The following is an 11,085-nucleotide window of genomic DNA, read 5'->3' as shown; positions in this document are numbered from 1 at the left end:
ACACTGTGGTCTACATGGGTTGATATCACATGGAAATGTTAATATTAATACAATAAAGATGAGACATTTTATTAGGACTGGTCTTGTCTCACACAGGTTATGATTAAAATCCAAATTGAAACTTTATAAAAGTCTGACGAGCCTAAAGTGCATTGGTGACCCCTGGTGGCTAATCCGAGTAGTTCAACTGTGTGGCTGTGTTTTTATGATACAAGCAAAAAACGGTTAACAGCTACTGCCTAAGGGTTACATGAGTCTTCCTAATGAGGTGAAGCTATTTTGTTGCCAACAAAATTTAAGCTTCTGCAAAATTAAAATCAATTATATATCAGAATTGTAATGAAAAAAAAATACGGTTAATTTTTCTTGAAAAGGAGATGGGTTTTGCCCATAACAAGGCTATGTTGTCGTATCTCAAGGAAATTCAATCGAACGCAACTGGGGTGGGCTGGGACTAGTCCAACTAGCTGGACTTGGACTAGTCCCAGCCTAGTCAAGCGAGCATGAACTGATGAAGCCTCTTGGATTAGAGGTGAAATGTCTTCAAAGACAAATAACTAAGTCCAGTTGCGTTCGATTGAATTTCCTTGAGATAACCTGGATGAATGAGAATATTCACAGGCTTATGTTGTCGTAGGCTATCCCTACTTGGACATAACCACAATATGACGCCTATTTGGACCACCGACCACTAGTGGCGCTGTTCAGGAAATAGATAACCGGTCTTAACTGCACCGCTGCTGCAAATTTCGTCCTTCCGGTGCCCCCATAGCCCCACTCCCTCCCGATGCTAACACCGTCGGGCTTGGCTGTGGGAGCGTAATGGCGGTGCACCGGGGACCTTCTACGAAATGGCTCTTCACCCGGGAACAGCTCGAAAACACACCGTCTCGACGCTGCGGAATAGAGGCTGACAGAGAGCTTTCTTACCGACAGCAGGCCGCCAACTTAATCCAAGATATAGGCCAGAGACTCAACGTGTATCCTTTCTGACACGTAAAGGCTAACCTGCCGACAGACAGGATAGCTGGATTCTGTAAGCATTAGCTTACAGAAGGGCCGGGGTGGCAAGGCTTCTTACAGTTCATATTGTGTTTCTTAAAGCATACTTAAAATCTTTCGTTACCACACACAGAGTCCTCTCTGACAAGATGGTCCACTTAACTCTAAGCTAAAATGATGTTTGTATATAGCTAGCTGGAAGTGTTGAGGCCTGCTTGCTATCTTAGCTATTGTTTTGTCTCTTCGGACTTCTGATTCTATTGTTAGCTTCGTGTCTAATGATATGGTTGTCGATGGTGGTCTGTCTGTAACTTAAGCCTAATATCACGTTACAACTGCGTTACTACGTCGTTGGAGAAGGTGAAACTGGTGGCTTCATTCTGCGTTTGGTTTTAACTCACACGGTGCACGTTTCGCTAGCTGTCCGCTTAGCGCCAGGTCAATGCTAATGTGCCAGGATAAATATAATGCATGTCCTCTCAGTTTTTACTGTACACAGCCCACGAATTATGCCTTGACTGTATGTCCAGCTCCCAACTGATTATCAACACTGCTATAGTATATATGCACAGGTTTTATATGATTCACTCTTTCACCAAATTCCATAGAAATGTAAGTACCACTGCAGTGTAGGGTGATGCCATAATTACTAGTGGCAAGTTGCCTACTGTGAAAACCGACTGTGGCTTTTCTCTCTCTAGATAATTTCCCAGACTACGTTGTTCCTGGCAGCTAAAGTTGAGGAGCAGCCCAGGAAGCTGGAGCATGTCATTAAAATAGCCCATGCCTGCATCAGTCCACAAGAGCCTGCCCTAGACACTAAGAGCAACGTAAGTAAACTATGACTAAGGAGCATCTTTGGTTTTCATGAAATTGCAGTGACGTGATGTGTGATGTCTGTTTCATACAGACATCATGGAAAGATAAAATTAATCTGTGGTTTTACAGTGTGACCAAAACCATATGCTTTGTGGAAGATAATGTACATTCAATGAATTATGACACTGCAGTTAGTTTGAGGCTGATCCAACTTTGACTTTTCCATGTTCATTTTTGCTTATTTTTCTCAAAGATGAGTCATGCTCCAATGATGTGAGGCTTTGGACTGAAAAGACATCTTGAAATGCGGTAGAGCAGCAACAAGGCAACTATTCTGATGATTGGTCGATTGTTTAAATAATTTTTTTCCCAAGCAGAAGCTTCAGCTTTGTCTCAAGAAAGATTTTATCCACTTAGTCTATTTAAGATTTGTGAATTATGGACATGTTGTTGGACAAAACAAGGAATTGAGTTGGATTTTTCATAATGTTCTGCAATGTAATTGACAAAATGATTAATCATTTGAAATCATTAAAACACAACCAGCCTCTACTACAATTTATAAATTTTATCTGATGACCTTCTGTTTGAAGAACTTTAACCATACAGCGGTAATATGCACATGTAGTTCAGCTCTCGTAGCAGAATATTAAAAGGTGCAAGAGGATCATCTTCCAAAGATGTTTTCTTGTGTTTTTGACATTTTTGTCTGCAGGAGAGCTGATAAGGAGCTGTATCGTCAGTATAGTTGTAGAGGAGCAGACTTGCATGTTAATTAATAATCAATCTTTTTCAGGCATTCCAGCAGCAAGCACAAGAGCTTGTAACACTGGAAACAATAGTGCTGCAGACGCTGGGTGAGTGTTATTTAAGCTTCAGTACTTGGCATGCTGTTTTTTTTTTTCTCTGTGTGCTGAATTGTTTTACCAGCTCCTCCAGTTGCCTGTTTTAGCAGCATTATTCTCCTGGAAGGAATAAGTACAAACAATAAAATTAGAAAGGTACCTCGTGGGCATGTTGTGCGTAGATAGATGACGTGTGCATTTTCAAAACTACAGACACACTTGAGTTTTTTCTTTTAGTTCTCTTTTGAACAAATGTAAACCACAATATCACACTGATTTTCTGCTGAAAATGTTTTTGCACCAGTGCCTCATCTTCATTTAACATCTTGATTGCAGGTTTTGAAATAACAGTTGATCATCCACACACAGATGTTGTGAGGTGTTCCCAGCTAGTGCGAGGTATAATCTTCTTTCTCAGCTTCCTTTCTTCCACAAAACTGTTTCATTAAATCACTCAATTCAGTGTAAAGGATTTAAACTGTCTTCTCCTTGTAAACCATTCAGTTTTGTGCCATAAGTTTGTCCACTTTTTCTTACTGCTGGTAAAGCCAGCTACATTGATTTTAACATGCTCTTTCAAAGTACCAGCTCAGTTTTAAAATGGACTTTCTTCTTCTTTTACAGCAAGCAAGGATTTGGCACAGACTTCCTATTTCATGGCTACCAACAGGTTATTATCCTGTTCCCATTATTGCACTTTAATGGCACACTATAGCTTCCTGTCCTGCAGGGGCCCCGTTCCTGTGTCCAACGCCCTGTTTGCGCCTGGATCCTGGGAAACTCCAGTGTGGGGAAGTACCGGCCAGGCTGCTGTGCGGTGTATTGTACAAGGGCTCTGTGTTGGCACATAGGGGTTGAATGCACAATGTGGAGTGTAGTGGTGCTGTTTACCTCTCAAGGTTGTTTGGTGCGGAGTGCATATGCGTAAAAAAAAACTCAAGCGGTAGCCTGAATATAGATTGCCACTAAAGATTCTTAAACTTATAAAGTTCTTTGGTAAGTATAGTTTACAGTTCTTTATGAATTGTTATTACTATTATTTTTTTAATATATATTTTTACCCAAAAAGAGCTAACAATGAAACGCCAAACTATACTGCAAACTGAACCCTGTGGGGGGGGGTTAAGAACATCTTGTGGATATTACAGCTGAATATTGCATGTGTGTCTTGAGGGTTACTGTTTTTGAAAGGGAAGCTATTGTGGCAGAAAATTTATATTCAAGGAGCTCCCAATTTTGCTGTGGCTGTGCTGCTGTATGTCTCAGTAACTGACTTTTGAGCTGTCGATTTTACTTGCTATACACAGACTGCTAGTTCGACATGGTAGTCTTGGAGATTGATGTTGCCAGCTGATGATTATATTCCTGAATTTTCTAGATTTTTTGCATAGAAAGTACCTGCAGAAGTATCTATATTTTTTAGCTTATTTTTTCCAACTTGCAGTAGCAAAATAAAACAGACATTTGCAAGATGAATGGAAGCATATTGTGAATTTTTTCTACACCATCACTCAGGGACTAACGTTTCCTGAGCAGAGCAGTGATCACCAGTAGCAAAGAGGATCAGCCGATCAACACGCACTGCAGCATTAAACAACTTAAACCGCCCCTGAAGTGAGGAAAACGACTTTATGATTAGCTGTTTCTGTGCTAGCTTACCCCAGAGCTAACAGTGCCCGCCACTGCTGAAGCCGTAGCGTTAATAATGTTGAAACTTCATAAATTACTATGGCGGGACTGTTTTTGGTTTCAGTTTGTTTGCTGTGGTAAGCATGGGCCCCGGTTATTTTCAGCCCCGGCTGACATTTATCGCCACGTTGCTCTTAGTTTCAATACACGAGAGCCAGTTTGCAGTGTAGTTTGGGATTCGGAGTGCAGAGAAAATGAGCTGTAGAAAACTTCTAATCATTTGTCTTGGCTACCAACATCAGTGTTTCTCAGTCTTGAAGATTTCATGTATGACATTAATACAAACTGTGTGTAAATTTAGTTTGATTGTGTAGAGATTTCCTGAAATTCTGGAGATTGAGAAGCACTGATGTTTTAGAATTTCCCCTTCTTTTAACACTAAAATCAAAACGCAATGCAGTTTCAGTATATCTACACTGATATATTATTATGGGAACTGTTTATTTCTCATTTGAAGATTTAGGAACATGTCCTAACAAACATAGGTTTTCTTAACTGTTCCAGGTCTATAAGGTAAGTCTGTGTGTATGTGATGTGAAAACAGCATTTGAGTTTCATTGTTAGTATTGCTTTAAACTTCTGTTATTCATTGGATTGAGCTGTATGTTAATATTGGCTTGCTATAATGTATATTAGTTGAAAAGCTTTTCAGCTCACAGTTGTATCTTTCTCTTTTGTTTCTTGTCTCCTCCTGCAGTTTGCACCTCACCACCTTCTGCCTGCAGTACAGGCCCACAGTCGTCGCATGTGTCTGCATCCACTTGGCCTGTAAGTGGTCCAACTGGGAAATCCCCGTGTCTACAGATGGCAAACACTGGTGGGAGTACGTGGACCGCACTGTAACTTTACAGCTGCTAGACGGTGAGGCTTTCTCTCACTGTTTCATCCTCTTGGACTTTGATATAATTCTAATTTTCATCCATTAATCACATAAGAATAGGAAGACAAAGCAGGTGTTCCCATCTGTCCATTACGTGTTTGAAGTGAGTCCACAGTATGGATTACTGACGTTGCTGTGTTCTCTGTTTTATAGAGCTCACACACGAGTTCCTTCAGATCCTGGAGAAGACGCCCAGCAGGCTGAAGAGGATACGAAACTGGAGGGCAAGTCATTGATGCGTAACAGATATCTGCATGAGAGCAGTGCAGGGCATGTAGTGTGACTGGTCCAAGTGAGGACAAATTCAGCATCAGTTTCTCATGTTCAATTTGGTGTTGTTTTGCAGGCCATTCAAGCAGCCAAGAAGCCAAAGACAGATGGCCCAGCAGTGGACAGTGCCTTCCAGGGGACATCTTTAGACAGTCTTCCTGGTGTCACCAACTCTTTCTTTCCTTCCACCTCTGCATCAGACGCCGCAGACATGCCCACCCTCAACACCATCGCAGTCCCCTTCGCCTCCTACCAGCCACTGAGCGACCAGTCCAAGTCCTGCGGCTACGACCAGTTCTCCGAGCCTCACCCTGCAGACTTCACGCTGGTGAAACACGAACACAAAGCTGCAGGCGGTTCTAGCAGTAAACACCAGCAGCTCGGTACAAACGCCGCAGCTTTCTCACGGCCGCAGAAAGTCTTGACTCTGGAAAAGTACAGAGAGAAACACGCGGCAGAGCTGGCCTTGCAGAACGGTATAAAGGAGGAGGCGAACACAGACATATATGGGCCTCCTCCAGCTCTCTCCTCGCACCACCACAAGAAACGCTCTCAGCCACAGCAGGCCGGCCAGTCCAGCGACGGCAGAAGAGAAAAGTCCAGCTCTAAAAAGACTCGGCTGCCTCCTCCTTTCACCGAGAACGGCTCTGCCAGTAGCGAAGAGCTCAAGATGAGAATCAAAGTTTCATCAGAGCGTCACGGTGGCTCGGAGCAGGGCGGGACTCTGCCTGGAAAAGACAAGCACAAAGAGCACAGCGGCCACCGCCACTCGAAACACGGCCACTCGCACGCTTATTCCCTCAGCGGAAACAGCAGAGGGACAATGGACAACTCCTCCTTATCTCTACGAGCTCCCAGTAGCCATTGCAACGACATGATTTCCTCCGGCTCCTCTCGCAAGAGGCCTCACTCTGACACCGGGAACCACAATCACCACCACCACTCGTCCAAGAGGAGCTCCAAAGGAGGCCTCGGCTCGTCCCACTACTCGTCAGAGGGCAGCCAGAGGATGCTGGAGCACCACGGCCACGACGGAACCAACGGCCTGCTGACCGCCAACGGCCAACACACTGACTACAAAGACACTTTTGACATGCTGGACTCTTTACTAAGTGCCCAAGGAATGAACTTGTAACCTTCAGAGAGTCTACAGTGTTGTCTTAGAATAAGGTATTACCATGTTTAATAGAATTTTAAAAAATGAATTTATTTGTCTTAAGTTATCTGAATTCTGCATCGCCCTCAGTCGTGTCTACACACTGATTATTGATGATTCTCATTAAGCTGTCAGAAATGTAAAATTGTATGCATAGAGCTGTGTAATACTAGCTTGCAACAAAAAACAAACAAACAAACCATGAAATCTTTCAAGAATGCGGCTGGAAAAATGAGATTTTAAACTTTTTTTTTTTTTTTTTTTTTAACGTGAACTGACATTATGATTTGCATGTTTTCGGTCACTAAAGGGAAGACATAGCTAGTGTTCGCAGCCATTGTGACAGTTTACAGATGGTTAATGTTTTTGTTGTTTTTTTTTCTTTCTATGTTAAGACATTTTGTTCCACTAAAAATCTCAGGTCTTGAACTTTTTTGATATATGAATGAATCTTCCTCTGTTTGGGTTTATTACCTGTATCTGTGGAGATGTTATCACCTCGTCCATTTGCTGACGAACAGGGCAGAACTTCTGTCTTAGGAAACATGGTCTGCTTATATTTCAAAGAGTGCATCAGTAGTTCCAAAAAAACAACACAAGTGTGAGGCCAACTCCATTTACTGTCTATTGGGACTTCCAAGGCCGCATCTGAACTTAATGTGCAGACTCATTATAGAGCTAACGATGAAGTTTACGTTAATCTGCTGTGAAAGTGCATTTAAGATATATTGGCTAAAATCACAAAAAGGCCTTGTGATTGTACTTAGTCAATCGCTATTCAGTATGATAAATGTTATTAACTATCAGAAAATACAGTTTTCTAAAATAAGATTGTGTATATAGGACTGTAGTTCAGATTTCAATCTGTTGGTTTATCGCACCAGTCCGAACTTCCTCCATTCAGTGTATCATGAGATCTAAAGCAGACTGTATTGATGAACATATCCTCGATTTGTGTATTGGGAGCCCAAATAAAGGTGTAAAAGTGATATTTTTTTCCTTCTTTTTACACATCATAGATTAACTTGCAAGCAGACTTGATCTGTTGCAGCTTTTGAAACGTGTCTATTCTATGATCTCTGAAGTCCACTTACTATTTCTGTCTGGTTTTCAACCACACAGTCTTCCTCAGCGGGTGGAGCTTCCCCACATGTCACGCAGCTCAGTTTCTGTCTGCTTGTTTCATTATGTTGCTTTCATTCTCGGTTGTCCCACAGAGGAAGACTGTGATGCAGTTGAGGGGTAGGAAGTTTAGATTTTTTTTTCATTTTTTGAATAACTGAGTGGTGAGACACCAGAATATGAAGCACCTGTCCAATCCAGACAACCCTAACACCTTTTTTTGATGTTATTAAATCATCGACAGGAAGTACTTGGGATCTTAAGTACCTAATTTTGTCCTGCAGAGCACATATAGGATGCAGAAAAGAAAAACTGCCAAATCACGCAGATGGTTTAATCCCCGCCTCATAACATAGGATTTATTCTGCACTGAATTTAAGCCCTCACTGAATTTGAAGATAAAACAAGTCGTTTGTCACACAAAATTCCCCTCAAAGCAGAGCACACAATGGTCATTTCCTGCCGTTTGTCTGCTTACATTATGACAGATTGATTAACTGATTATTGCTACAGGCTACTTATTGAACAATACTGATTACATTAAATGACCACAACATCAGCTTTCAGTGCAGATTATGTTCGAAACAGCCACACTGGAGCTCTAACAGAGTGCTGAAGTGTTCAGCATTTAGGTTGCTGTGCTACTGAATTAGTAATGTTAATGGGGGTAACGAGACATGATTGGAAATACACGTTGAGCTGCTGCATGAGCAGAATATTTAAGTGTGAATTTTTTTTCGTGTGTGTGTGTCTGTATTACTTTGTGTCTTAATAATCATGGCAATGAGGGGAGAAACATGTCGGCTATATCAGTCAGTGTCTAAATTACCTTGAGGGCATTTTTTTTTCTTTTGTGTTGTTGCTAAAAGGAACAAACAGGACGAACTGTGTCTCAGAGTGAAACCTGCCATTTAGTCCCTTCCAACAAACCTCAAGGGGCTTTCAAGGTTTAGCTTTGGACTCGACACTCTCACACAATGGAGCGTTGATGCTTCATTTGTGGGTGGAACATAAATCCAGTTCCTGATAATTAACTAGCACCCTCAGAGCAGACGCAGCGCTTTCACCATGTATTACCTTCTAATTTTAGCGTGGAAGACAATGGGGAAATTCAGCGGGAGGACGTCAGTGAAAATTCAACCATCTGGACATTCTCACATACTGGTGGGAGGGTGATGATTTATTTTCAGCAACCTCTTGAGCTGAATAAGAGACGCCTACTGCTTGAAAATCTGCAGAGAGGAAGAGATATGAGAGAGGCTTTTGTGAGCAACAAATCCCAGAATTAAGAGCCATCTGAAAGGAAAACACCGTCCAAGCTCTAATTACAACTCAATAGACGGGAACGTATATAGTTGTGCACAGGAAAGGTCCCACGCACAAACACCATTATTATCTTTAGCATTGTTTCAGGCAGGTAAGACAGCAAATTAAAAGTTCATGGATGATTAAGTTGCACTTTAAAAGATGATTCAAATTCACATTTTTGGCATCAAGCAGCTGCCAGGCAAACAGGCAAAAAAACCCCCAGCATCAGTTCATTTGTTTTTCACAGAACTGGCACAGCAAAAATCCTCACTACATGTCACAATGTGCCTCAGAACCTCAGCCGCTTCATTGCCTTACGTCCACTAGATGGCAGTGTTACCTTTGGCCTTTTAACATCAGCAGAAGCAACACAAAACATCCAGCATCATTTTTTGCTTTTCTTTTCTTTTCTTTTTTTTTTTTAGTGCAATCTTTAAAAAAGCAAACAAGACGCAGTGTTGAATAACCTTGAAAAAAGGACGCAGCTTTTCATGCCATAAATCCAAAGTGCCTCTCAGCACACTTTGTGATTCTAAGTCCCAACCATCACACACAATCACACACACACACATACACGTGTCGACTCGGAACCGTCACAATCTTTGGACTTGATCCATCTAATTAACAGATACAGATAACTGTCGGACGGCGTGGAGGCTCGCAGGCATTCCAGGAAATGTCACGGCACTTGGTAAATTCGGCGGTGGAGTTGATCAAGAGGCCTTTGCAGGGTAGCATATGGTGCTCTTATACCCATATGAGTCTTAATGCAAATGATGCCCAGGAAATTGTGCAGGAAAGTGGCATAATTACAAGCCATTGAAAGTCCATTGTCATTCCTGTCTGAGAGGTCTCTCTTGAAAAATCAGGAGCTGATGGAAACCCCTGTAAGTACCTGAGATAGAGCCGGAGGGGGAAAATGACTGGACTGCCATTATACCATGGCAGCGCAATTATATCCAGTGATTGGCAGGAGCATAAATTATCTTCTGTCTTCATGGTGTGGTTTACTTTTTGTTTCCAACCAGTGCTAAGTTATCCCTTTTTTCACAAGGTTTAAAAATAATAATAAAAAGCCGCGGCGCTCTCTTTAGCCAGCTGTTCTCAGTGAAAAACAAGACATTATTTCACAGTTTTCCTCTGTAATTATTCCCTTTACTAGCCCAGTTTATTTCTCCGCCCGATGCAAATGCATCCTCTCGTGGCCTGAACACCAGAGATTCATGTTTGTGGTGGGAACCACAGAGCACCAGCTGTCCTTTAAAAAGAGACGGCTTAAAGCAAACACACACACACACACACACAGTTGATGTGAAATGTCTTTCTCCCTACTCGTCCCCAATCATCAATAATTCACTGGCTTCGACATTTGAACTAATTATGGTGCACCAATGGCCTATTTGAGCAGGGTCCTGTCAGATGAAAGCTGCAAGGTCCTTCCTGTCAGCAGTGGAGGCAGCAGAATGAAGCGACAGCAGTGGAGGCTGAAGCCATTAAAATGAATGGAAAGCACCTCTAACAATCATACACCTCTGACACACACACACACACACACACAAACAGGGACTGCTGCCTCAAACAGACACACACACACACACACACTTTTTAACACTGTCCATTGCTACCTCACACACACACTCACATATGTGCAACAATGACACAAACACACACAAATAAATAAATAAATTAAAAGAAAAAACATGAATTGCTGCCTCACACACACACCCACACTCATACAGACATGCATAAACATGATGTGCTACAGTAGCTCACACACACTCACACACACACACACACACACAGTGACGTGCCCGCCACCTGTGTGGGTTGTTTGGCCTCCTCATCCAGACCTCTCTGGTTTTAATTAGCCTGCTGCTGAAGTGTTTTCCTTTTTATATTCTCTGAAGGGCGATGATAACGGCTACAGCCGAGATGGAGGCTCTCCGCTGGTTTGTTTCATTAGGGAAAGCATAATGACCCTGCAATCACAACAC

The 11,085-nt window shown here is 42.2% G+C and overlaps 3 protein-coding genes across 3 annotated transcripts in view; 2 read left to right on the top strand and 1 right to left on the bottom strand.

The window, feature by feature from the left end:
* The first annotated feature begins 737 nt into the window (after positions 1-737).
* Positions 738-5,190, top strand: LOC124055297 (cyclin-T2-like). Its single transcript, XM_046381967.1, has 7 exons — positions 738-980; positions 1,533-1,614; positions 1,704-1,832; positions 2,618-2,678; positions 3,003-3,065; positions 3,291-3,662; positions 5,053-5,190. The coding sequence occupies exons 1-6, from the start codon at positions 823-825 to the stop codon at positions 3,515-3,517; spliced, it is 720 nt and encodes a 239-aa protein (XP_046237923.1). The 5' UTR covers positions 738-822; the 3' UTR covers positions 3,518-3,662; positions 5,053-5,190.
* LOC124055806 (cyclin-T2-like) lies at positions 4,439-7,650 on the top strand. Its single transcript, XM_046382933.1, has 4 exons — positions 4,439-4,448; positions 4,992-5,216; positions 5,389-5,459; positions 5,582-7,650. The coding sequence occupies exons 1-4, from the start codon at positions 4,439-4,441 to the stop codon at positions 6,638-6,640; spliced, it is 1,365 nt and encodes a 454-aa protein (XP_046238889.1). The 3' UTR covers positions 6,641-7,650.
* A 457-nt stretch (positions 7,651-8,107) lies between these two features.
* zranb3 (zinc finger, RAN-binding domain containing 3) overlaps positions 8,108-11,085 on the bottom strand; it is a 72,835-nt gene continuing 69,857 nt past the window's right edge. Inside the window, exon 24 of the mRNA XM_046381954.1 lies at positions 8,108-9,015. The gene's annotated coding sequence lies outside the window, so the exon portion shown is untranslated. The remainder of the gene's footprint in view (positions 9,016-11,085) is intronic.

The sequence above is a fragment of the Scatophagus argus genome, chromosome 24 (assembly GCF_020382885.2).
Source record: "Scatophagus argus isolate fScaArg1 chromosome 24, fScaArg1.pri, whole genome shotgun sequence".
NCBI classification, from domain to species: Eukaryota; Metazoa; Chordata; class Actinopteri; family Scatophagidae; genus Scatophagus; species Scatophagus argus.
Note: the sequence above shows the minus strand (reverse complement) of the source record. Positions and strands in the feature narration are given on the sequence as shown.